This window comes from Pimephales promelas, chromosome 19 (genome assembly GCF_988280905.1).
Source record: "Pimephales promelas chromosome 19, fPimPro1.hap1.1, whole genome shotgun sequence".
Lineage (NCBI taxonomy): Eukaryota > Metazoa > Chordata > Actinopteri > Cypriniformes > Leuciscidae > Pimephales > Pimephales promelas.
In genome coordinates, this window is record NC_142787.1 from 29,079,369 (window position 1) to 29,104,818 (window position 25,450).

The 25,450-nt window shown below is 39.6% G+C and overlaps 4 protein-coding genes across 4 annotated transcripts; all 4 read right to left on the reverse strand.

Moving 5' to 3' along the window:
- Window positions 1-4,070: 4,070 nt before the first annotated feature.
- On the reverse strand, window positions 4,071-5,012 carry LOC120494454 (olfactory receptor 52D1-like). Its single transcript, XM_039693604.2, has one exon. The coding sequence runs from the start codon at window positions 5,010-5,012 to the stop codon at window positions 4,071-4,073; it is 942 nt and encodes a 313-aa protein (XP_039549538.2).
- Window positions 5,013-7,923: 2,911 nt separating this feature from the next.
- On the reverse strand, window positions 7,924-8,868 carry LOC148970833 (olfactory receptor 4B13-like). Its single transcript, XM_089123522.1, has one exon. It carries the CDS (start codon window positions 8,860-8,862, stop codon window positions 7,924-7,926), a length of 939 nt encoding a protein of 312 aa, XP_088979648.1. The 5' UTR covers window positions 8,863-8,868.
- A 6,628-nt stretch (window positions 8,869-15,496) lies between these two features.
- Window positions 15,497-16,441, reverse strand: LOC120494448 (olfactory receptor 4B13-like). Its single transcript, XM_039693599.2, has one exon. The coding sequence runs from the start codon at window positions 16,433-16,435 to the stop codon at window positions 15,497-15,499; it is 939 nt and encodes a 312-aa protein (XP_039549533.2). The 5' UTR covers window positions 16,436-16,441.
- A 6,875-nt stretch (window positions 16,442-23,316) lies between these two features.
- On the reverse strand, window positions 23,317-24,267 carry LOC120494447 (olfactory receptor 4B13-like). Its single transcript, XM_039693598.2, has one exon. The coding sequence runs from the start codon at window positions 24,253-24,255 to the stop codon at window positions 23,317-23,319; it is 939 nt and encodes a 312-aa protein (XP_039549532.2). The 5' UTR covers window positions 24,256-24,267.
- Window positions 24,268-25,450: the final 1,183 nt, after the last annotated feature.

A 25,450-nucleotide genomic window follows, 5' to 3' on the forward strand; every position in this document is an offset into this window, starting at 1 on the left:
TTGACATAACCCCTTTTGGGGGGAGGAGGGGAAAAAAAACTATTCATAGAATACGTTGCCATGAGCAGAGAGGCTGCTGATTGTGAGTTTTTATTGCAATAAGTGAAGTTACAACCTACTAATACTGCAAAATGATTCATGACCCCATGATGAATTATACATTACTTGTCAAAATCAGGACAAATGCGAAGCTTATTAAAATAATGTGAGGAATGAAGTAAATATTCAGAGGTGTTTCTTCCCATAAGTACCTATATTTATAGTTCAAATGAAAAACTAAAAACTGAATGCATTTACTGTAACTGCACTGAATGCATCACACTGAATTGTATTAGACTGCACTTGCCGAAGTGACCGTTTTTATTGATAATACCTGAACTCTTAGCCCTTGCTGTAAAAAATGGCCAAATTCTGACAATATCAAACCATTTTCCATTAAAAAGTGTTGCCAGTATTATATCATATGTCTGCGGTCACACAAAACATGAATAGAGCATCAAATTCGCGTCCATCGTGTCTAGTTGGACGCTTGAACATTTTGAATGCATTCCAAAGCGAATTTGATGCACGTAAAAATCTAAAGTTTAAAGTGCAATTGACACGTGTCTGTGGTGAAATATGAGTCCACGTCCCCCCGATTGCCTGCAAGCTTCTCCCCCTGTCTATACGGTAATTTCTCAACTGTGAACTGGATTATGATGCAATTGTTAGCCTATTTTTACAAAAACTGCTTCTACGGGGCCATAACGTAAGATACAAGGTAATGAAGCTTATTCATTCAAAATGTATTCATTGTCGTGTTTCTTTAGAAATAAAATTTATGGATAAATGGATAAAATTCTGCTACAATGACGGTTCTCGCAAGGCTTCAACTTTCGGCTAATCGAGTAACCCCTTGAAACTGCCACGGCAGCCGTGAAGAAAATGGTCTATTTGCTTCTGACGCGCTGTTGCGCCGCTTGATTCCGGTTTGTAATCCTGAGTTTACACACCGAAGGATGCATTTTCGAAGGATGCATCCTTCACATTGGGACACAGCTAATTACTGTTCCCTTTCAAAAGCTACAATTGATGCTGCGCTGCTTAGTGCATTGAACGGCTTTAATCGTGACCCGCTGTGAATATAGTGTGTAAACACGTTGATGGAAACGACCAGAAGTAATATAGCCTCAGTCGGTGACGTCATCGGCGCTGACCCGCGGCGCAAGGCTATAAATAGATGAGCCGCAGGTGCATCGTCAGGTCTTTTGTCTTCAGAGACCTCTCTGTCTCTATCTTTGCTACAAGTTATTTAGCTTTATACCCGACAGTGTGGAGAATTCACTCTTTCTCATCTTTAACGTCATAAAAGAAAGTTAAAAAAAGAGAAATGAGTCAGCAAGTTATCCGTCCATGTTCTCGTCTTATGTCAGAACTGACATAAGCGGTGGTCAGGTTGCAGCTTGACTGGAGGAGATCCCCAAACGTAGTAAACTTGAGGACAGGTTTTTGTCTGGTGGCAAAGGGGAGGGACCTCAACGTCAGTTTCTCCCCTTCTTCGAGGACCTCCATGATGAGCTATCCAAGTCATGGAGGAAACGATATACCTCTTGTGTCTTCGTGCCTTTGACGTCAACTTTTTCGACTATCGTGGGTGCAAAGGCGCCAGATGCCCCAGGTTGAAGAGACGCTTGCCAGCTATCTTTTGCCTGGGTCTGCATCTTCGCTTAAAAAAACTCCCCATCCCTCAAAGCCGCATAGAATAACATCTTCGCTTCTTGGTAAAGCTTACAAAGCTGCAGGTCAGGTTAGCGCTGCACACAATGGCTGTGTTACAGGTGTACCAGGCTGACCTCTTGAAGGACCTGCGTGTGGGTACTCTCTGAAAGATGAAGCGTTTTCTGAACTGTGCCGAGCCACGGATCTGTCTCTTCGTGCCACTTAGCAAATGGCCTGTGCCATCGGCTGTTCTAGGTCAGCTTTGGTTCGTACAGAGAGGCATCTGTGGCTCAACCTCACTGGAATCAAAGACAAAGAAAGTGTCTTCCTTTTTGACTCTCCAGTGTCACCCTCTGGCCTGTTTGGCGACTCAGTTAACACAGTAGTCACCAGGTTCAGGGAGGTCAAGAAGCATGAGGAGGCGTTTGTTCAGTTCCTTCCTCGCCGCACTCAAGGGGAGGGACCATCGGCCACCCAACCCCTCCCTGGTCCTAAGAAGCTGAGCATGGCAAGCCATGCTTTTCCAAATAAGAACTGGCTCAGCAACCTCCCAAGCCAGACCTCGGGACTATTATCAATAGAAAGAGAAAGTCCTGATGGCATGGTGGCGTGGGTATTCTTGTTCCCAATGCGCTAAGTAGCACAGCATTGATTGTAGTTTTTGAAAGGGAACGTTCCGGGTTACTTGACTAACCCTTTTCCCTGAAAAAGCGGAGCGAGATGCTGCGGTACTTTGCTGTGCCGATGATGTCCCAGGACTGCTCTTTAGACAAAATATCCTGACGATGCATCTGCTGCTCATCTATTTATAGCCTCGCGCCTGGCTATATTACTTCCTGTCGATTCCATCGACATGTTTACACACTATATTCACAGATTTTATTGAGATTTTAACTCATTTCTGCGCATCAGGTAGTGATCAATATGTGGGAGACTCCTGGAACTTCCGGGAGACTTGGGATGTTTCATGTTTAGTTTCTTCTGTCATTGTCATTACTTTCTATCTCTACTGCACTTGTTAGCTTAGCGTCCAAACAAAATGGCTGATATTGATTTCAGTATCTGCAAGTGAAGTCCCACCCACTGATCTGTAATAGGCCTAGGGTGAGTGGGTCCCACACCCTTGAATAATGAGGAGCTAAAGTTTGTAGTCTCTACACTTTGCAATGAAATGTGACTTAGACTGCATACCGAGCCTGGAGCCCTCTCCTCGGACAGCAAGCCAAATATCCATTCATTCTATTTGACTTATTTATAAGTGTGAACTCGTGAAGCAGTGTTTTGAAATTGCCATCCCTAAAGTTGGTTCATTATCATGTTTGCACCTGCAATTGCTGTTGAATCAATGGTGAGATTAAAAAAAGAATAAAACAAATATATATAAAAAAACAATGGCAATGCTATTGAAAATGGGTGTGACGAGACCCTTATCTTATCGCACTATATTATAGAATTCCTCAATGACAAATTTCATTTTTTCACTGGAAAAATAGTCTGCAGGGGCATATTTTATTCATGCTTTCTTCACAACGCCCTTCAGCCGTTACTTATTCAAGATACAGCACAGCCTCTCGTACCTTATTGCTTACATATAATATGTTTACGTTTATATCATACTTGCCGTTTGGATAACCTTTATTGTTCTGATGTAGAGATGTGATCATACACTCTAAAAATTGCTGGGTTGTTTTAACCCAACTTCGGGTCAAAAATGGACAAACCCAGCCATTAGGTTTCATTTTTTTAATGGCATTTTTAACCCAACGTTTGGGTTTGTCCATAAAGTTGGTTTAAAACAACCCAGCATTTTTAGAGTGTATGGAGCAAAGAACTGCTTAATTGTTTTAAAATGTAAATGGTCAGAAGTTGTTGTCAGTAGGTGTTTTAAATGCTGTTTTTTGCAGTGATTTTCATGTTTACCCGGGACATAAAAAGCCTGTAATTATCAGTGTATATTTTGTTGTTCCACTGTCCACATTTATCACAAGGATGTTTTTTACTATTCACACAAGTACATTTTTGAAATGAACAAGAAATGTAGGCCAATGTATTTTACCATTCACGCTTTATCAGTATCACTCAGACAATTGTAATATGTAATATATATAAGAGTTCAGATGCAAAAGCCTCTAAATGCCATTTGAAATTTTCTTCTTTAATGATGATTTTTATCAAACTTGTATATTTAAGTTCAGTAATTTCACTTGAATAACAATTAATAGTTAATTATCATTGCCATTTAAGTGAAATCACTGAACTTAAATATACAAGCTTGATAAAAATTATCATTCTAGAAGAAATTTTCAAATGGCACTTAGCGGCTTTTGCATCTGAACTCTTCATATATATATATATATATATATATATATATATCATTTTGAGGTAACTTTACGTTTGTAAATTAGTTTAAACATTCTTTGTCTTATTTCCTTTGCTTGCAAACCATATATTATGGGATTTAAGCTTGGTGGAATAACATGAAACATTGCACTAGATAAATTTCTACTTTCAGTTGATGAAGGGAAACGATGAAGAAAAATGGTGGTGAATCCAGAAACCATCATGATTATATAAACAACCAAGTGAGCACCACATGTTTTCATTGCTTTGCTGTTGGTTGCTTTGTTTTTGCTTTTAATACATACCATCACTATTCTGAGATATGTAAATGCCACACTCCCCAATGAGGTGGTTAGTAAAACCACAGTAAAAGTTAATCCATATATATTATTAATAACTATACTTTCACAGGTCAGTTTAAATAGTGAAGCGTTGTCACAAAACATATTTTGAATCACAGATCTGCAGTGAGACAGACGCAAACTGAGGCTGATCAGAATTCCCACCAGCACTACTGCAACACCCCAGGCTCCTGCCGACAGTTTAACCACCATGTTATTGCTCATTATAGTTGGGTATCGCAATGGATTGCATATAGCCACATATCTGTCAAAGGCCATGATCATTAGAATTGTGTGGGATGCGGTTCCATATACATGTCCCAAAAAAGCTTGCGTAGCACACTCCACAAATGTGATGTAGCGCTCAGAGGGGTCTGTTAAGATATGATTCATCAAGCGTGGCAAAAGAACAATTGACCCTAATACATCATTCACTGGCAAGTTGCAGAAAAGCATGTGCATAGGCTGATGTAACTTTTTTTCCAATGAGATCTGAATCAAAATCCCAATGTTAGATACTATAATAAATATGAAAGCAAGCAAAAAAAGGATGAAAACAAAATGACTGGAGAGATGTGAAACGTGTAGTCCATCCATTAAGAGTACGCTGTATCTGAAGGTCAGGTTGTCCATCTGTGACCTAAAAAAAAACATACAGTACAGTACAGGTTTACAATTTCCCAAAAGCATTGTAGAAACCAAATATTTTTAAGATTTGTTATCACATTTTTTTTTCTTTTGTCAAATCAACTTAAATCATTTATTTACAGGTAGTTGAGAACATATATGATGAATAAATCAATCTCCTTCATTGTATTAACTCACTTTTTTCCAGTTCAATCAACTTAAAATTTGAAGGCAACCAGGTTACTTACTTTTTTAAGTTAAACCAACGATTTTTTTTACAGTGCACAATCTACTGTCTCTACGGTCTACTTACTGTAGGCTTATAATATCAACTTATGTTTATAATGCTTTTGTGAAACACAGCCCAGATTTACTCAACACGATTTAAAGCGGCATACAGAATTGAATATCAAAGTACTAAACAAGACCAGAAGTAGAAAACTTCTTCACATTGTGGTAAAAAAAGAGGATAATGTCAGGACAATATTATCCCCAGCAGTACATTTGAAATATTTGTTAGTTGCTGATAATGAAAAATATATTCACCCCTGAATTGTCTACCCCACTCAAAAATAAACTTACCAAGGTAGATGACTGATATAAATATAGTTGTCACTTCAGTTTAATATATAGTGGCACACTGATGTTGCATTCCCTGTTGCAACTTGGTAATCATTAGATTTAATGGGAAAACCTTAATGTGTTTCAGAAGAGTTGACTGGACCATTTTATATGACACACAAAACTGTTTTGTCGTCATTCCCCAAGAGTGTCCTTTTTGTTGTTGTTGCTGTGATTGGTGTGACTACTGATCAGGTTAGCTTACTGTAATGTGCTGTAAAGATGTTTAGGAATGCAAGGACTGAAAGAGCTGGAATTCTATTTTGTTTGTACTGATTAAATTCTTCTTTTGTATTTCTCTATCCTAAAGAAAAGTATGGGCATCAGAGAACGGGTGGTGGGAAAGGAATCATAAAAAAGAGAATTCAACCTACCATGAACATTCATTTTCAGTATTGAAATTCTACCATGGAGTGACATTTTAAGATTAGACCATCTCTGCGTATCAAAATTTAGCTTAGCATATCATATTTTAGTTTAGTGTATCAAAGTTTAAGTTTATCATAATCCATTCGTGAAATATTGGAAACATTTGTTATTTTTAAACCTAAATATAATAGGGCTGGGGCGATACACCTACGTATCTCCTGATTGGATACTATCACGATTATTGGGTGCCGATCTTTTTTGTAATCAAAAATTGCAATTCTACAAGTATTGTGATTTTTTTTTTAAACATTAGACCATGAAAAGCTAAATCATACACGTACAGAGTACAGACTGTACATGATATATAATGCCTTAGCTATCTTGGTCCCTGTGTTTTCAATTTGGGGTGAACTAACACTTTAATTAGAATTTATGCAGTATTTGCCAGTTGTATATTATGCACTTTAGTCTAAATTCTGAGTGTAAGCACATATTTATTTGATACATACAGTTTACTATAAATGTTTTGTCACAATTAGCCTATATGAGAAATGATTGAATTAAGCTCCTGTAAAATATATATTGAAGTATGTTTCACATGTAAAATTTGCACTCAGAGAAAATGCTTATACATCATTACATTTGGGTACTTCCTTACATGAATATGTATATAAATTTAAAATCAGTTAGAATAAACTTTTTTTTTTCTGCAAAGTTTTAACATTTTTTTAGCACCCAATAATTCGGCTCTGGGCATTCGTAAATCACGCCTCAAATACGAGAAAATTTACGTGTTGTTTCCAGAACATGATTCATTCTCAATGATACGTGGTGTCTGGCATTAGCTAGGCTAAGGTAAAGCATCCAGAGAAAAACTAATGTTCAAATATCAAGGGCAAGAGCCCAACCAAAGCCTACACTCAACCACCATCATGGTGACTACAAAATAAACAATTCATCAACATCTAAACCTCTGCTCATTCTCAAAAAGACATTCTAATTATGACAGAAATAAAGACAGTCTGGTTAGTAATAATAAGTGAGGCTGGTAATGCTGTTTGTGGAGTTGGTTAATCCTGCCCCGCTGAGATCTTTAGAGATTTAATGTCTTTTATCTTCAGTTGATGTCACTTCAGGCTCTGGCTGGAGGTCCGTAATTACAATGAGTCAATTAAGTCAAATTTACTAAAAAAAAAAAAATTATTTTATGTGAATGTAAATGTGAATATATGTTTATGTGAATGACTGCTCAGGAGAGAAAATGTTGAAATTAAGTGTTATTTAAAAAAAAAACTGTAAAAAAAAAAACAAACAAAAATAACCAATTTATTGAACTATTAATTTCCTTCTCTGAGTGCCTCAAGATAGTTCACGTAGCTTAACTGCGCAGCGCTTCTGTGTTGTACATCACCCGTAGGCTTATTGGCCGACACTGGTCATGAGTGTGATGTGTGTGAAGCACAACCTAGTACACTACGTGAAATTTCGAGGCCCACAGAGAAGGAAAGGAACATTCATTTTTTATTTATTTTTTTCAGCTCTCAGATTTAATCAAAAATATCTTAATTTGTTTCCCGAAGATGAACGAAAGTCTTACGGGTTTGGAACAACATGAGGGTGGGCAATTACTGACAGAATTTTCATTATTTTGGGTGAACTAACCCTTTAAGTGTACTTGTTTAAATTGTATAATATACAACTGGTAAATACTGCATAAATTCTGTCTAAATCCTGAGTGTAAGCACATATTTATTTGATACATACAAATAGTTTACTGTAAATGTTTTGTCACAATTAGCCTATATAAGAAAAGCTCCTGTAAAATACATTTTAAAGTATATTTCACATGTAAAATTTGCACTCAGAGAAAATGCTTATACATCATTGCATTTGGGTACTTCCTTACATGAATGAATATAAATTAAAATCAGTTAGAATAAACTTTTTTTCTGCAAAGTTTTAACATTCTTTGTCTTATTTCCTTGACTTGTAAACCATATATTATGGGATTCAGTCCTGGTGGTATAGCATGAAACATTGCACTCCCGAACTTCCTACTCTCAGCATAATCAGAAAAACGATGGAGAAAAATTGGAACAAAACCAAAGATTATCAAAATTAGATAAACAGTTAAGTGAGTGCTGCAGGTTTTAATGGCTTTGCTGTTGGTTGCTTTGTTTTTGCTTTTAATACATACCATCACTATTTTGAGATATGTCAATAACACCCATCCCAATGAGGAGGTGAGTAAAACCACAGTAAAAGTTAATCCATATATATTATTGATCATTGTGCTTTCACAGGACAGTTTAAATAGTGAAGGGTTGTCACAAAAGTGGTTTTGAATCACAGATCTGCACTGAGACAGACGCACACTGAGGCCGATCAAAACTGACACCGGCACTACTGCAGCAACCCAGGCTCCTGCCGACAGTTTAACTATCATTTTATTGCTCATTATAGTTGGGTATCGCAATGGATTGCATATAGCCACATATCTGTCAAAGGCCATGATCATTAGAATAGTATGGGCTGTTGTTCCATATAAATGTGCAAAAAATGCTTGAAAAACACACTCCACATATGTGATGTACCGCTCAGAGGGGTCTGTTAATAAGTCCTTCAGTAAACGTGGTATGACGACAGTTGATCCCATTATATCACTCACTGGCAAGTGACAGTAAAGAATGTGCATTGGCTGGTGTAAACTTTTTTCTGCTGAGATCTGAATCAAAATCCCAATGTTAGACACCATCACAAAGACATAAGCTATCAACAGAAAAATGAATGTGAGCTTGCTGGACTGGGGTGTAACTTGCAGTCCCTCCACTAAGAGTACACTGTATCTGAATGTCAGGTTATCCATTTGTGACCTAAAGAAAACAGATTAACAGATTAAGTGAGAAACACTTAGCCTATATTAACAGCATATCTCAAAGCATTGCTGCATGAAGATCATATATGCTTCCAGAGAAAAGTCATATTATATACTCATGTTCAAAAGATACTTACTAGGGTTTTCTTAGTTTTATCAATATGTATGTATTTATTCCAGTAGAAAGGTTACTTCTTCATTTTAAAAGATTTAGCCTTCTTTTTTTTTCATTTTCACATGCACTTACAGAATTTAATAAATATTGTTGATCACTGTACAGGTATGTAACATGAGTTTGATATAATATGACTACACCTATTCTTACTTACCAAAGAAAATGACCGATAGATGCACAGTTGTCTCGTCACTTCATATACAGAGTCATCTAATCTATTAGTCAGTGTTACTGAGTTCTCATTAGTTATGAAGAGCACAATCTGCTTGTCTCTGAATATATTTAATCTGGCTTGCCTATTTTATTTATGTCACCACAGCTTAAGTCGTCATCATACCCCAAAGGTGAAAATACGCTTTTAGCTCTCTTTTCTCCAATTGGTGCACTACTTGCCAGGGGTGTGTTTCCCAAATGCATTTAGGCAACTGTGATCGCAAGTTAACTTTCGAGGGAACTCGAACTGCGTCAACTATAACACGTTAATCCCTTAAAATCCCATAAGAATTGTCCTAAATAATTGCAATAGAATCAGTTTTGGTCTCATTATTGGTCCAATAATGAGAATGGGATATTTAATCTAAATGTTTACATTAGAAGTAAAACAGTGTTTAAATAATTGTTTTATGTATTTAAACTGTTGTTGTGAAAATGCACTGCACTGATTCTTGAGAGTTGGGACAAAACACGTTATAAAAAACATTTTTTTTTAAATACACAGTATGTCAAATAGAGTTGTATGTTTCTGCAGAGAAAGGTCTTAGCTATTTAACCATGTAAAGGAACAGGTTCTAAATAAAAACATATTTTTAACAATTAAACATGTTTCCCTTCAGAGCTGGATTTGTGTCAACTCCGTCAGACACACTAAAAAGTATACAATTTTAATGCTTCCAATCCAACAAGAATCTAAACTTCTGAAGTATATTGTAATAGTGTATAGTTACACTGATATGTAAAAAAATACAATATATAAACTTAAGTTGTGATTTCACACAATTCTGAAAAGTCAGATTTCTAAATATTTGCATTTTTAAACTTTGATTTTAATTTCAATAGTGTAAAAACAAATTTCTTAAATAAACAAAACATAAGAAGATTTAGATCAGATGGTCCTTTATTTAAAAAAACAACATAAACTGAAGGAGGAAAAAATTTTTTCCCAAAAAATTAACAAAAACATACATCCAACGCTGTTGATGAAGATCTGACGGTGTTGACAAAAAAATATGTGCATTGTGATTATTGAACAGATGTGCTTTTTAAACTACTACTAAAACTACTCCTTGTTATTAGAGTATTGAACTTACTGTAAAGCAAACTATAATAAACATGTTGCACATACACTTAGTTTCCAACTATTATAAATTATACCATTTCCAAATGAAGAGTTCAGATGCAAAAGCCTCTAAGTGCCATTTGAAATTTTCTTCTAAAATGATCATTTTTATCAAGCTTGTATATTTAAGTTCAGTAATTTCACTTAAATGGCAATGAAGATTACCTATTAATTGTCATTTAAGTGAAATTACTGAACTTAAATATACAAGCTTGATAAAAATGACCATTCTAGAAGAAAATTTCAAATAGCATTTAGAGGCTTTTGCATCTGAACTCTTCATATCTGCTCCGATATACGAGACCATCAGTGTTTTATCCGAAAGGACAAACACATAGTGACCTCTAGGGTCTGGCAGGAATTATTGAGATTTTCGGGAATATCCAATTATGTTTAGCCAATTATGTGCTAAAAGGTAGATGGTCCTGCCAAGTACCATTCGCCGAGCGACCACTCATGATCACCCCCATCTTGTGAGGGAAGCATCCGTTGATAGCATTATGCTTCGACAAGAAGCCCCCAACAGTGGGCCTGGGCGAGGAACTAAGGTTCTTCCTCAAGACCGAAGCACGAAGGCAAAGCCGCGTGACCTTGATCATGCGAAAAACGTTTTTCTCCTCAGAGAGAACCCCTTGGTCCTGAGCCATCACTGCATGGGTCTCATGTACAGAAGGCCAAAAGTAATTACGTTGGACGCAGCTGCCATGATGTATACCCCATTTACTGCTGTAAAAGGCTACACCTACAGTAGAAAAGTGGTCCTCAGAGCACACTCTTCTTGGCGTTGAGCAACAACCCCCAACATCTTAAAATGAGACGAACGACATCTCAATGCCGAACTGCCACATGCTCAGATTGAGCTAGGATCAATCAATCATTGATAGTATAATACGCAAATGCCCTGGAGTCCAGAGGAGCCAGAGCTGCATCCACGCATATTGAAAACAAAGGTGTGGGCTGAGAACCTTGGCTGAATAGGAGAACCCGATATTGGTATGCTTCGCCCCCGAAAGCAAACCTCAGGAATCTCCTGTGATGAGGATGGAAAGATAAGGAAGCGTCCCTTAAGTTTATTGAGAGAAACCAGTCCTCGGACTGAATCTGTGACACAACCATATTTAAGCATATTGAACTTATGATTCTGAAACCTGCTGTTTAATTGACACAGGTCCAGAGTAGGACGCAACACCTCATCCTCTTTCAGAAACAATGAAGTAATGGCTGTCTGCTGGGAGGAGGAATCCCTTCTACAGCTCCTTTTACAGAAGTGTCAATACTTCCTGCTCCATAACCAAAGCCTGCTCGGGTCCACCACTATGAGGAGGACCCCTAGAAATCTGGGCGGACAAGAACCGAACTGAATTCTGAAACCCTTTTCTATAGTGTGCAGGACCCACTGAGAAATGTGTGGCAGTAGTTTTCACGCTGCCAGAAATTCCACCAGGGGAACCAGTCTCTCAAGACTGGCCTCTGGATTTGCTTGAACAATCATTTCGGTGCCCTGAAGCGGCGAACCGACAGGGAGCAACCGAACTGACCGCTCTACGACCCTTCTCGGAGGATCGTATGGGGACGCCGACACCTCGGTGTCCTGAACGGCGAACCGGCAGGAAACAACCGAACTGGCAGCGCTGCGACCCTCCTCAGAGAGTCGCACCCCAGAGGTTGCCGAGGAGAAACGATTTCTCAAAATCGTCCCTGCCCCGGAGGAGCCCTCAGAAGCCTGATAGCCTCATTTTCTTGTCTAAGCTTTATTAGAGATGATGCCTATTAGAGATGACTTGCCTATCTCTTAACTAGCTTAGTTCCTACGACCCTACTCGGAGGACCGTTGGATAAAGCAGGCACCTCGGTGCCCTGAAACGGCGAACCGGCAGGGAAACCGAACTGACTGCTCTTTTTTTAAGGCTCGTTTGGGGACACTGAGACCTTGGTGCCCTGAAACGGTGAACCGGCAGGGAAAGCGAACCGTCAGTGCTGCGACCCTCCTCAGAGAGTCGCGCCCCAAAGGGCACTGAGGAGAAACGATTTCTCAAAACCGTCCCTACCCCAGAGGGGACCACCCTTAGAAGCGATGACACCGATTCGGGAGAGAGGAAGCTCGCAAGCGTCTCTTTACATTTTTATTTGTTTTGTACTCTTTCTTTTTAAAACAAAACACTAACGATACCAATTCCTTGGAACTGGAAATCGCAGTCCACTAGATCTGGCATCTGAAAGCTGAGATAGAGCTGAGCTCGTCCCAACCCCCGCTGTCAGATCCATTTGCGAACCCCGAAATTTGAGTCGTCTCCGTGCCTCGGCAACAGAGAGACCCGTGCACAAATTTCCCGTCATGTTTGCTTTTATAAATTACAATTTATGCATCGAAAGCAGAGATATATTAACGAAGTAGAACTACTCAAGTACTGTACTTATACTAAAATGCTGTATCTGTACTCTACTAGAGTATTGTTTTTTTCTCATACTTCTACTTTTACTTCAGTAGATGTTTTCGATGAATTTAATACTTTTACTTCGATAGTTTTTTTTAATGTTCTGCTAGTTACTCATTACAATTATACAAAATTTACGAATCATTCGTTGCAAGTTGGCTTTCATGCTGCCTAAATCACACGCCAGTTTTATAGGGTAATGGTATTGATTGACACACACATTAACTACTAATGCAGGGGTTGTCCTGCAATTAATTTTTTTTTGGCGGCCGCCAAAGCAAATTTGTATCCCGCCAAAGCGCCTTATTTGATTGCTAGTTCAAACTTTTGACTGCTTTCTTTAATAATTACATGACACAATACTTGTACTTTTACTTTTAGTACTTAAGTAGTGAATTTTTAAATAAACTACTTGCAATTCTTAAGTACAAAAATGTTGAATACTTTAGTACTTCTACTTAAGTGTGGTGCTTAAAGAGCACTTCAACTTCTACTTAAAGGTGCATTGCGCAACTTTTCATATTAAAAATAGCCGTTTTCTAACCCATACATGCTTAAACAATCGCCTGATGGGCTGAATGAGCCCTTCTTTGATCACTGCGATCGCCTCTATAATCCTGTACAGTGAAATATATAAGAGGGATTCGGGCTCGAATCTGAGACTGGGCGTGACGTCATGCGCGTTCACGCTCGCCTGGCTATGTCTGGCAGGTTCGTGGAGCTATTCGCCGCCGTTCTGCGTATCAGAGATGACAACTCGAGCGACACAACTCTAGTCAGCTTACCACAAAAGTAGACGATGGATTCAAAGGGGCTGTTTACACCTGGTCACTTCATGTGTTTTCTGTGATCGGATAGCTATTCGATTGTGAAAAGACAAGGGTGTAAATGCCCTCCGAAACGCATTCGAGACGGATTTGAATCCGATCGCTCTTGAGGACGTGGTCTGGGCCGCATTCCAGACGAAACTGGACAAGTGTAAATGCATCTGGTTGTTGAAACCAAGCTATAGGTTATGTCATGTTATTTTAGTCATATATGACGATGCGCATCACCTCAGATGAGCAGCTGAGCCCCTTCATCAAGTCAGCGCCGCAATCTATCGCAAATCAAAGTGAAAGTAAGTCGCAGACGCTTAACACTACCATCTTCATTAAAAGTAAAGAAATTAAATGATCTTACCAGGCCTGTTGCCGATCTCTCTTATTGCTGTCTTTGCTGATTTTGAAATTAGCCGATGATTAATAAAATCCAGCTCATATCTGTTGCTTTCGGTGACGTGCACTTCATTTAATCTGTATATGGCGCGGAAAGAGACCGGCTTGTAGCTCATTGCAAACCCCCCAACGCAAACTCCACGTGAGACAGAAAATAAAACTTCAGTCTGTCCAGTGCCAGGCGTCGGAATAAGACGAGAGTCAGCATCGGGAAGCTTTCAACAAACGGAGAGATCTCCGGTCGGCTCTAGGGCTCAAACGGGTCCTATACAAAGTGATAACTGAACGTGTTTCCATAATAATTCAATCATAAGTGGCTACAGTAAGCACAGGGAGATAGATGGAAACAAAAACCGAAGTTTTCTACTACCCCCGTTTCCCCCTCTCACACACATTAGTGTGTAATTTACTCGAATGACTTTCCTTTCATATATTTTAAATGACTTGCAGAATTATTACTGTATTGCCTCATTATGACTGTAACAAAAGATGTGTGCCGCATAGTGTGCTCCTTAGGTTATGAACAGCTCGTGCAAACGTACATGTGTGTGTGTGTGTGTTCCTCCATGAACGCGCACAGCTCTGGTTGCAGTTTCGCTTGTCGCCAGAGGGGGCGTAGTTCTGCAAAAACCCAGAGACTTGCGTTTAGCTCCTTTAAGTCACTTTTTTGATAGAGCACTTGTACTTTTACTGAAGTCCAGGTTTCTAGTACTTTATATATCTCTGGTTGGAAGTGGCATGTGCCTCTTTCAGACCCTGTTTTGTGCGTACGCAATGGTTATTAATGAGGCCCCTGATTACTTTTCTCTTGTTTTTTTTTTTGTTTTTTTGCTTTAATTATTGTGCTATATTGTGTCCACTTTATTCAACTATTAATTTCCTTCTCTGAGTGCCTCAAGATAGTTCACGTAGTTTAACTGCGCAGCGCTTCTGTGTTGTACATCACCCGTAGGCTTATTGGCCGACACTGGTCATGAGTGTGATGTGTGTGAAGCACAACCTAGTACACTACGTGAAATTTCGAGGCCCACAGAGAAGGAAAGGAACATTCATTTTTTATTTATTTTTTTCAGCTTTCAGATTTAATCAAAAATATCTTAATTTGTTTCCCGAAGATGAACGAAAGTCTTACGGGTTTGGAACAACATGAGGGTGGGCAATTACTGACAGAATTTTCATTATTTTGGGTGAACTAACCCTTTAAGTGTACTTGTTTAAATTGTATAATATACAACTGGTAAATACTGCATAAATTCTGTCTAAATCCTGAGTGTAAGCACATATTTATTTGATACATACAAATAGTTTACTGTAAATGTTTTGTCACAATTAGCCTATATAAGAAAAGCTCCTGTAAAATACATTTTAAAGTATATTTCACATGTAAAATTTGCACTCAGAGAAAATGCTTATACATCATTGCATTTGGGTACTTCCTTACATGAATGAATATAAATTAAAATCAGTTAGAATAAACTTTTTTTCTGCAAAGTTTTAACATTCTTTGTCTTATTTCCTTGACTTGTAAACCATATATTATGGGATTCAGTCCTGGTGGTATAGCATAAAACATTACACTCCCGAACTTCCTACTCTCAGCATAATCAGAAAAACGATGGAGAAAAATTGGAACAAAACCAAAGATTATCAAAATTAGATAAACAGTTAAGTGAGTGCTGCAGGTTTTAATGGCTTTGCTGTTGGTTGCTTTGTTTTTGCTTTTAATACATACCATCACTATTTTGAGATATGTCAATAACACCCATCCCAATGAGGAGGTGAGTAAAACCACAGTAAAAGTTAATCCATATATATTATTGATCATTGTGCTTTCACAGGACAGTTTAAATAGTGAAGGGTTGTCACAAAAGTGGTTTTGAATCACAGATCTGCAGTGAGACAGACGCACACTGAGGCCGATCAAAACTGACACCGGCACTACTGCAGCAACCCAGGCTCCTGCCGACAGTTTAACTATCATTTTATTGCTCATTATAGTTGGGTATCGCAATGGATTGCATATAGCCACATATCTGTCAAAGGCCATGATCATTAGAATAGTATGGGCTGTTGTTCCATATAAATGTGCAAAAAATGCTTGAAAAACACACTCCACATATGTGATGTACCGCTCAGAGGGGTCTGTTAATAAGTCCTTCAGTAAACGTGGTATGACGACAGTTGATCCCATTATATCACTCACTGGCAAGTGACAGTAAAGAATGTGCATTGGCTGGTGTAAACTTTTTTCTGCTGAGATCTGAATCAAAATCCCAATGTTAGACACCATCACAAAGACATAAGCTATCAACAGAAAAATGAATGTGAGCTTGCTGGACTGGGGTGTAACTTGCAGTCCCTCCACTAAGAGTACACTGTATCTGAATGTCAGGTTATCCATTTGTGACCTAAAGAAAACAGATTAAGTGAGAAACACTTAGCCTATATTAACAGCATATCTCAAAGCATTGCTGCATGAAGATCATATATGCTTCCAGAGAAAAGTCATATTATATACTCATGTTCAAAAGATACTTACTAGGGTTTTCTTAGTTTTATCAATATGTATGTATTTATTCCAGTAGAAAGGTTACTTCTTCATTTTAAAAGATTTGGCCTTCTTTTTTTTTTCATTTTCACATGCACTTACAGAATTTAATAAATATTGTTGATCACTGTACAGGTATGTAACATGAGTTAGATATAATATGACTACACCTATTCTTACTTACCAAAGAAAATGACCGATAGATGCACAGTTGTCTCGTCACTTCATATACAGAGTCATCTAATCTATTAGTCAGTGTTACTGAGTTCTCATTAGTTATGAAGAGCACAATCTGCTTGTCTCTGAATATATTTAATCTGGCTTGCCTATTTTATTTATGTCACCACAGCTTAAGTCGTCATCATACCCCAAAGGTGAAAATACGCTTTTAGCTCTCTTTTCTCCAATTGGTGCACTACTTGCCAGGGGTGTGTTTCCCAAATGCATTTAGGCAACTGTGATCGCAAGTTAACTTTCGAGGGAACTCGAACTGCGTCAACTATAACACGTTAATCCCTTAAAATCCCATAAGAATTGTCCTAAATAATTGCAATAGAATCAGTCTTGGTCTCATTATTGGTCCAATAATGAGAATGGGATATTTAATCTAAATGTTTACATCAGAAGTAAAACAGTGTTTAAATAATTGTTTTATGTATTTAAACTGTTGTTGTGAAAATGCACTGTATTTATGATTAGGACTCATACTAAAGATTTATGGTTTTAGGTTTTTACTTCATCTGCCGTTAGATAGGCTATGTGCGTCAGTTTCACTAAACGGCCCAACACGCTTGCTGGCGCGGACATTTAAGAAGGGATGGATATTGGCTTCAAGTGATAGGCTTGGTGAGTGAAATTATATTTGTAGGCTATTATCTTTCTATATAGGCTATCTACTGTATATATATATATATATATATATTTGATTTTCTTTAGAAAGTGACCAAAACGTCTCAGGTTACGTATGTAACCCTGGTTCCCTGAGAGGGAACGAGAGCTGCGTTGTCAAACGCGATGGGAACGCTCTGTGTGATTGCGTCGTGAAGCGTCTGTACAATCAGTCCAATGAGAGAGTAGGACGTCAGGGGACGTCATCGACCAGGAAACTATAAAGCACCCTTGAGATCAGACCGCGACAGCTTCTGTGAAAGGCCTGAAGCAAGTCGATCAGGGCATGCAGGAAGTATGGCAGGCGAACGCAGCTCTCGTTCCCTCTCAGGGAACCAGGGTTACATACGTAACCTGAGACGTTCCCTTTCAAGGGAACTTCGAGCTGCGTTGTCAAACGCGATGGGAACCCCATAACCACTACGCCATGCTGAGAAATGCCCGTTCTGTGTGAAGTCCTTGCGCACACTAAGAAGCAAGCAACCTAGCCCCAGGAGTGGAGAGGCCAAGGTCATAAAATCTGACCAATGTATGCAGAGAGGACATCCTGCCGCATTACAAATATCAAGAAGGGAAACACTCGGAATAAAGGCCGTAGAGGCCGCCATACTTCTAGTAGAATGGGCCCGAACAGCCATAGGTGAAAGCTGTTCAGCCGCTTCATAAGCTAATGATATAGCCTCGACTATCCATTTGCTCATAACCTGTTTAGATGCAGGGGACTCTTTCTTGAGTGACCCAAAGCAGACAAATAATTGTTCAGACTTACGCCACAGGGCAGCTCTGTGAACGTAGGCATCTAATGCCCGAACTGGACATAACAGGTTCAGTCGTTCCTGATCTGGGGTATTAAAAGGTGGAGGATAAAAGGCCTGCAGCACTATAAGGCCCCCAAAAATTAACTGGGACCTAAGGAGTATAACCCGGTCTAGGGTATAGAAATGCTTTCACCATACCCGGTGCAGATTCCAGGCATAAAGGAGCAACCGACAGGGCATGCAAATCTCCTAATCTCCGGTAAATGAAACAGCAAGGAGAAAATTTTTCAAAGTGAGGAATTTTTCTGAAACCTCTTCAATGGGCTCAAAGGGAGCCAAAGCCAGACCCTCAAGTACAATGGCCAAATCCCAAGCCGGTGCTCTGAGTGCAGTGCAGGTCTCAACCTCATGTACCACCGAGAAAAACTAGTAATTAGAGGATCTCTCCCGATAGAAGTACCCCCCAGAGGGGTGTGGTAGGCCGATATAGCCGCCACGTAAACCTTTAAGGTAGAAGGAGATAATCCAGCAGAGAAACGGTCTTGCAAGAAATCAAGAACTGTACCAACAGGGCAGTTAACAGGATCTTGGTGATGTTCGCCACACCAGATGGAGAATAATTTCCATTTCAATGCATATTGTTTCTCTCGTGGAAGGAGCTCTGGATTGGAGAATGGTCTTAACGACCTCAGTCGAGAGACAGGATTCTATGAGTCGGGCCCCCTCAGAGGCCAAGCCACAGTATCCAAACTCCAAATGAGGGTGAACTCCCAGGAGCAAAGATATCAGGAAATGCGTACCGGTGTAATGTTAACCACACCTAATACATCACATCCAGTCCAAACAGAGCTGGATGTGTGAGGGAGAACCAAATAGAGCAATGCGTTGTACCAACAATGTGAAATGTCGACTGACTTTAGTTTGACTTTAGTTCTCCCTAAGAAGCTCCACCACCTCAGGGGTGAGTCTCCATTCCCTGGGCCTCAGCCCCTGCCTCAACAGGATATCTGCTCCGATATACGAGACCATCGGTGTTTTATCCGAAAGGACAAACACATAGTGACCTCTAGGGTCTGGCAGGAATTATTGAGATTTTCGGGAATATCCAATTATGTTTAGCCAATTATGTGCTAAAAGGTAGATGGTCCTGCCAAGTACCATTCGCCGAGCGACCACTCATGATCACCCCCATCTTGTCAGGGAAGCATCCGTTGATAGCATTATGCTTCGACAAGAAGCCCCCAAACTGGGCTTGGGCGAGGGACCAAGGTTCTTCGACATGACCGAAGCACCAAGGCAAAGCCGCGTGACCTTGATCATGCGAAACGTTTTTCTCCTCGGAGAAAACCCCTTGGTCCTGAGCCATCACTGCATGGGTCTCATGTACAAAAGGCCAAAAGTAACTACGTTGGACACAGCTGCCATGAGAGACACCAGTCTAAAAAATGCTTGACCGTGAGTAACTGGCCTAGATATACCCCCCAACTTGTGAGGGAAGCATCCGTCAATAACATTATGCGTCGACAAGAAGCCCCCAACAGTGGGCCTGGGCGAGGAACTAAGGTTCTTCCTCGAGACCGAAGCACGAAGGCAAAGCCGCGTGACCTTAATCATGCGAAAAATGTTTTTCTCCTCAGAGAGAACCCCTTGGTCCTGAGCCATCACTGCATGGGTCTCATGTACAGAAGGCCAAAAGTAATTACGTTGGACGCAGCTGCCATGATGTATACCCCATTTACTGCTGTAAAAGGCTACACCTAGAAAAGTGGTCCTCAGAGCACACTCTTCTTGGCGTTGAGCAACAACCCCCAACATCTTAAAATGAGACGAACGACATCTCAATGCCAAACTGCCACATGCTCAGATTGAGCTAGGATCAATCAATCATTGATAGTATAATACGCAAATGCCCTGGAGTCCAGAGGAGCCAGAGCTGCATCCATGCATATTGAAAACAAAGGTGTGGGCTGAGAACCTTGGCTGAATAGGAGAACCCGATATTGGTATGCTTCGCCCCCGAAAGCAAACCTCAGGAATCTCCTGTGATGAGGATGGAAAGATAAGGAAGCGTCCCTTAAGTTTATTGAGAGAAACCAGTCCTCGGACTGAATCTGTGACCCAACCATATTTAAGCATATTGAACTTATGATTCTGAAACCTGCTGTTTAATTTACACAGGTCCAGAGTAGGACGCAACACCTCATCCTCTTTCAGAGACAATGAAGTAATGGCTGTCTGCTGGGAGGAGGAATCCCTTCTACAGCTCCTTTTACAGAAGTGTCAATACTTCCTGCTCCATAACCAAAGCCTGCTCGGGTCCACCACTATGAGGAGGACCCCTAGAAATCTGGGCGGACAAGAACCGAACTGAATTCTGAAACCCTTTTCTATAGTGTGCAGGACCCACTGAGAAATGTGTGGCAGTAGTTTTCACGCTGCCAGAAATTCTACCAGGGGAACCAGTCTCTCAAGACTGGCCTCTGGATTTGCTTGAACAATCATTTCGGTGCCCTGAAGCGGCGAACCGACAGGGAGCAACCGAACTGACCGCTCTACGACCCTTCTCGGAGGATCGTATGGGGACGCCGACACCTCGGTGTCCTGAACGGCGAACCGGCAGGAAACAACCGAACTGGCAGCGCTGCGACCCTCCTCAGAGTCGCACCCCAGAGGTTGCCGAGGAGAAACGATTTCTCAAAATTGTCCCTGCCCCGGAGGAGCCCTCAGAAGCCTGATAGCCTCATTTTCTTGTCTAAGCTTTATTAGAGATAATGCCTATTAGAGATGACTTGCCTATCTCTTAACTAGCTTCGTTCCTACGACCCTACTCGGAGGACCGTTGGATAAAGCAGGCACCTCGGTGCCCTGAAACGGCGAACCGGCAGGGAAACCGAACCGTCAGTGCTGCGACCCTCCTCAGAGAGTCGCGCCCCAAAGGGCACTGAGGAGAAACGATTTCTCAAAACCGTCCCTACCCCAGAGGGGACCACCCTTAGAAGCCTGACCGCCTCTGCGTTTGTCCAAGCTTTTTTAGAGATAAAACAGTCCTCAGATCTTGCATATCTCTAACTGGCTATAGACTGTTCTGTTTTGCACCTTGTGCTGCGAGGAGCTTAATAGGCCGAGACTGCTCTCGTCCAGCAGTCTCAGGAACATTGGTGAGGAAGAAACCTCTGGAACACCGCTGAATGGATTATTTCATAGTTTTCTTGAAAGCGGAGCGTCCAGAAGAACAGACATATTTCTATCTTTATTTTCCCATTATCTTTATATCGGAAAAACATATATATACATATAATTCTGTGGCCACCAGCGGGAACAACCGAACTGGCAGCGCTGCGATCCTCCTCAGAGAGTCGTTCCTCATACTCATTCCATACCCACCAGGGCTGCCTAATAAAAATGTATTCATTATTTATGATGGCTGGTGGGTAACGTCGGGGTTAAAAACGATGACACCGATTCGGGAGAGAGGAAGCTCGCAAGCGTCTCTTTACATTTTTATTTGTTTTGTACTCTTTCTTTTTAAAACAAAACACTAACGATACCAATTCCTTGGAACTGGAAATCGCAGTCCACTAGATCTGGCATGTGAAAGCTGAGATAGAGCTGAGCTCGTCCCAACCCCCGCTGTCAGATCCATTTGCTATCCCCGAAATTTGAGTCGTCTCCGTGCCTCGGCAACAGAGAGACCCGTGCACAAATTTCCCGTCATGTTTGCTTTTATAAATTACAATTTATGCATCGAAAGCAGAGATATATAGTAACGAAGTAGAACTACTCAAGTACTTAAGTACTAAAATGCTGTATCTGTACTCTACTAGAGTATTGTTTTTTTCTCATACTTCTACTTTTACTTCAGTAGATGTTTTCGATGAATTTAATACTTTTACTTCGATAGTTTTTTTAATGTTCTGCTAGTTACTCATTACAATTATACAAAATTTACGAATCATTCGTTGCAAGTTGGCTTTCATGCTGCCTAAATCACACGCCAGTTTTATAGGGTAATGGAATTGATTGACACGCACATTAACTACTAATGCAGGGGTTGTCCTGCAATTAATTTTTTTTTGGCGGCCGCCAAAGCAAATTTGTATCCCGCCAAAGCGCCTTATTTGATTGCTAGTTCAAACTTTTGACTGCTTTCTTTAATAATTACATGATACAATACTTGTACTTTTACTTTTAGTACTTAAGTAGTGATTTTTTAAATAAACTACTTGCAATTCTTAAGTACAAAAATGTTGAATACTTTAGTACTTCTACTTAAGTGTGGTGCTTAAAGAGCACTTCAACTTCTACTTAAGTCACTTTTTTGATAGAGCACTTGTACTTTTACTGAAGTCCAGGTTTCTAGTACTTTATATATCTCTGGTTGGAAGTGGCATGTGCCTCTTTCAGACCCTGTTTTGTGCGTACGCAATGGTTATTAATGAGGCCCCTGATTATTTTTCTCTTGTTTTTTGTTTTTTTTGCTTTAATTATTGTGCTATATTGTGTCCACTTTATTCAACTATTAATTTCCTTCTCTGAGTGCCTCAAGATAGTTCACGTAGTTTAACTGCGCAGTGCTTCTGTGTTGTACATCACCCGTAGGCTTATTGGCCGACAGTCATGAGTGTGATGTGTGTGAAGCACAACCTAGTACACTACATGAAATTTCGAGGCCCACAGAGGAGGAAAGGAACGTTCATTTTTTATTTATTTTTTTCAGCTCTCAGATTTAATCAAAAATATCTTAATTTGTTTCCCGAAGATGAACGAAAGTCTTACGGGTTTGGAACAACATGAGGGTGGGCAATTACTGACAGAATTTTCACTTACCCTTTAGGTGTACTTGTTAGAATTTATGCAGTATTTACCAGTTGTATATTATACAATTTAGTCTAAATCCTGAGTGTAAGCACATATTTATTTGATACATACAGTTTACTGTAAATGTTTTGTCACAATTAGCCTATATAAGAAAAGCTCCTGTAAAATACATTTTAAAGTATATTTCACATGTAAAATTTGCACTCAGAGAAAATGCTTATACATCATTGCATTTGGGTACTTCCTTACATGAATGAATATAAATTAAAATCAGTTAGAATAAACTTTTTTTCTGCAAAGTTTTAACATTCTTTGTCTTATTTCCTTGACTTGTAAACCATATATTATGGGATTCAGTCCTGGTGGTATAACATAAAACATTGCACTCCCGAACTTCCTACTCTCAGCATAATCAGAAAAACGATGGAGAAAAATTGGAACAAAACCAAAGATTATCAAAATTATATAAACAGTTAAGTGAGTGCTGCAGGTTTTAATGGCTTTGCTGTTGGTTGCTTTGTTTTTGCTTTTAATACATACCATCACTATTTTGAGATATGTCAATAACACCCATCCCAATGAGGAGGTGAGTAAAACCACAGTAAAAGTTAATCCATATATATTATTGATCATTGTGCTTTCACAGGACAGTTTAAATATTGAAGCGTTGTCACAAAAGTGGTATGGAATCACAGATCTGCACTGAGACAGACGCACACTGAGGCCGATCAAAACTGACACCGGCACTACTGCAGCAACCCAGGCTCCTGCCGACAGTTTAACTATCATTTTATTGCTCATTATAGTTGGGTATCGCAATGGATTGCATATAGCCACATATCTGTCAAAGGCCATGATCATTAGAATAGTATGGGCTGTTGTTCCATATAAATGTGCAAAAAATGCTTGGAAAACACACTCCACATATGTGATGTACCGCTCAGAGGGGTCTGTTAATAAGTCCTTCAGTAAACGTGGTATGACGACAGTTGATCCCATTATATCACTCACTGGCAAGTGACAGTAAAGAATGTGCATTGGCTGGTGTAAACTTTTTTCTGCTGAGATCTGAATCAAAATCCCAATGTTAGACACCATCACAAAGACATAAGCTATCAACAGAAAAATGAATGTGAGCTTGCTGGACTGGGGTGTAACTTGCAGTCCCTCCACTAAGAGTACACTGTATCTGAATGTCAGGTTATCCATTTGTGACCTAAAGAAAACAGATTAACAGAGAAACACTTAGCCTATATTAACAGCATATCTCAAAGCATTGCTGCATGAAGATCATATATGCTTCCAGAGAAAAGTCATATTATATACTCATGTTCAAAAGATACTTACTAGGGTTTTCTTAGTTTTATCAATATGTATTTATTTATTCCAGTAGAAAGGTTACTTCTTCATTTTAAACGATTTGGCCTTCTTTTTTTTTCATTTTCACATGCACTTACAGAATTGAATAAATATTGTTGATCACTGTACAGGTATGTAACATGAGTTTGATATAATATGACTACACCTATTCTTACTTACCAAAGAAAATGACCGATAGATGCACAGTTGTCTCGTCACTTCATCTAATCTATTAGTCAGTGTTACTGAGTTCTCATTAGTTATGAAGAGCACAATCTGCTTGTCTCTGAATATATTTAATCTGGCTTGCCTATTTTATTTATGTCACCACAGCTTAAGTCGTCATCATACCCCAAAGGTGAAAATACACTTTTAGCTCTCTTTTCTGCAATTGGTGCACTACTTGCCAGGGGTGTGTTTCCCAAATACATTTCGAGGGAACTCGAACTGCGTCAACTTTAACACTTTAATCCCATAAAATCCCATAAGAATTGTCCTAAATAATTGCAATAGAATCAGTGCTGGGTAACACGTATGTAACCGACTCGGCCTGTTGCATATGTGTAAGTAAATCTAGAGTGTGTCCACGATTGTGTGTGGGACCATGTACATGCTGAGTCAGATCAAAAGTTTTTAAAACGGTTTTGATTTCATTTGCCATATTGGTTTCTGCATTATTTATGTGAATGTTAAAATCTCTAGCAATGGAAAAACAGTCAAACTCCGAGTCCGAGGCAATTGTTGATAACAGTTCTGTAAGGTCCTCAGCAAAGGCTGGAGAGTATTTGGAGGCCTGTAAACAATGACAAGTAAAATGCGTGGAGCAACTTTTAACACCCCAGATAGCAAACTGACATTGAATCAACGTGGAAACGACGTCTCTCATGACATTGAAACAACGTTGATTTGCTCATCGAATTAACGTTGAACCAACGTCAGACGCGGCATTCTTCAAAGCTAAATGAAATCGAAAATTGGTTTGCTTTCATAACGTTGAAACAACGCGTTGATTTCAAGTTGATTTTCCGTTAGTTTTGAAAGAATG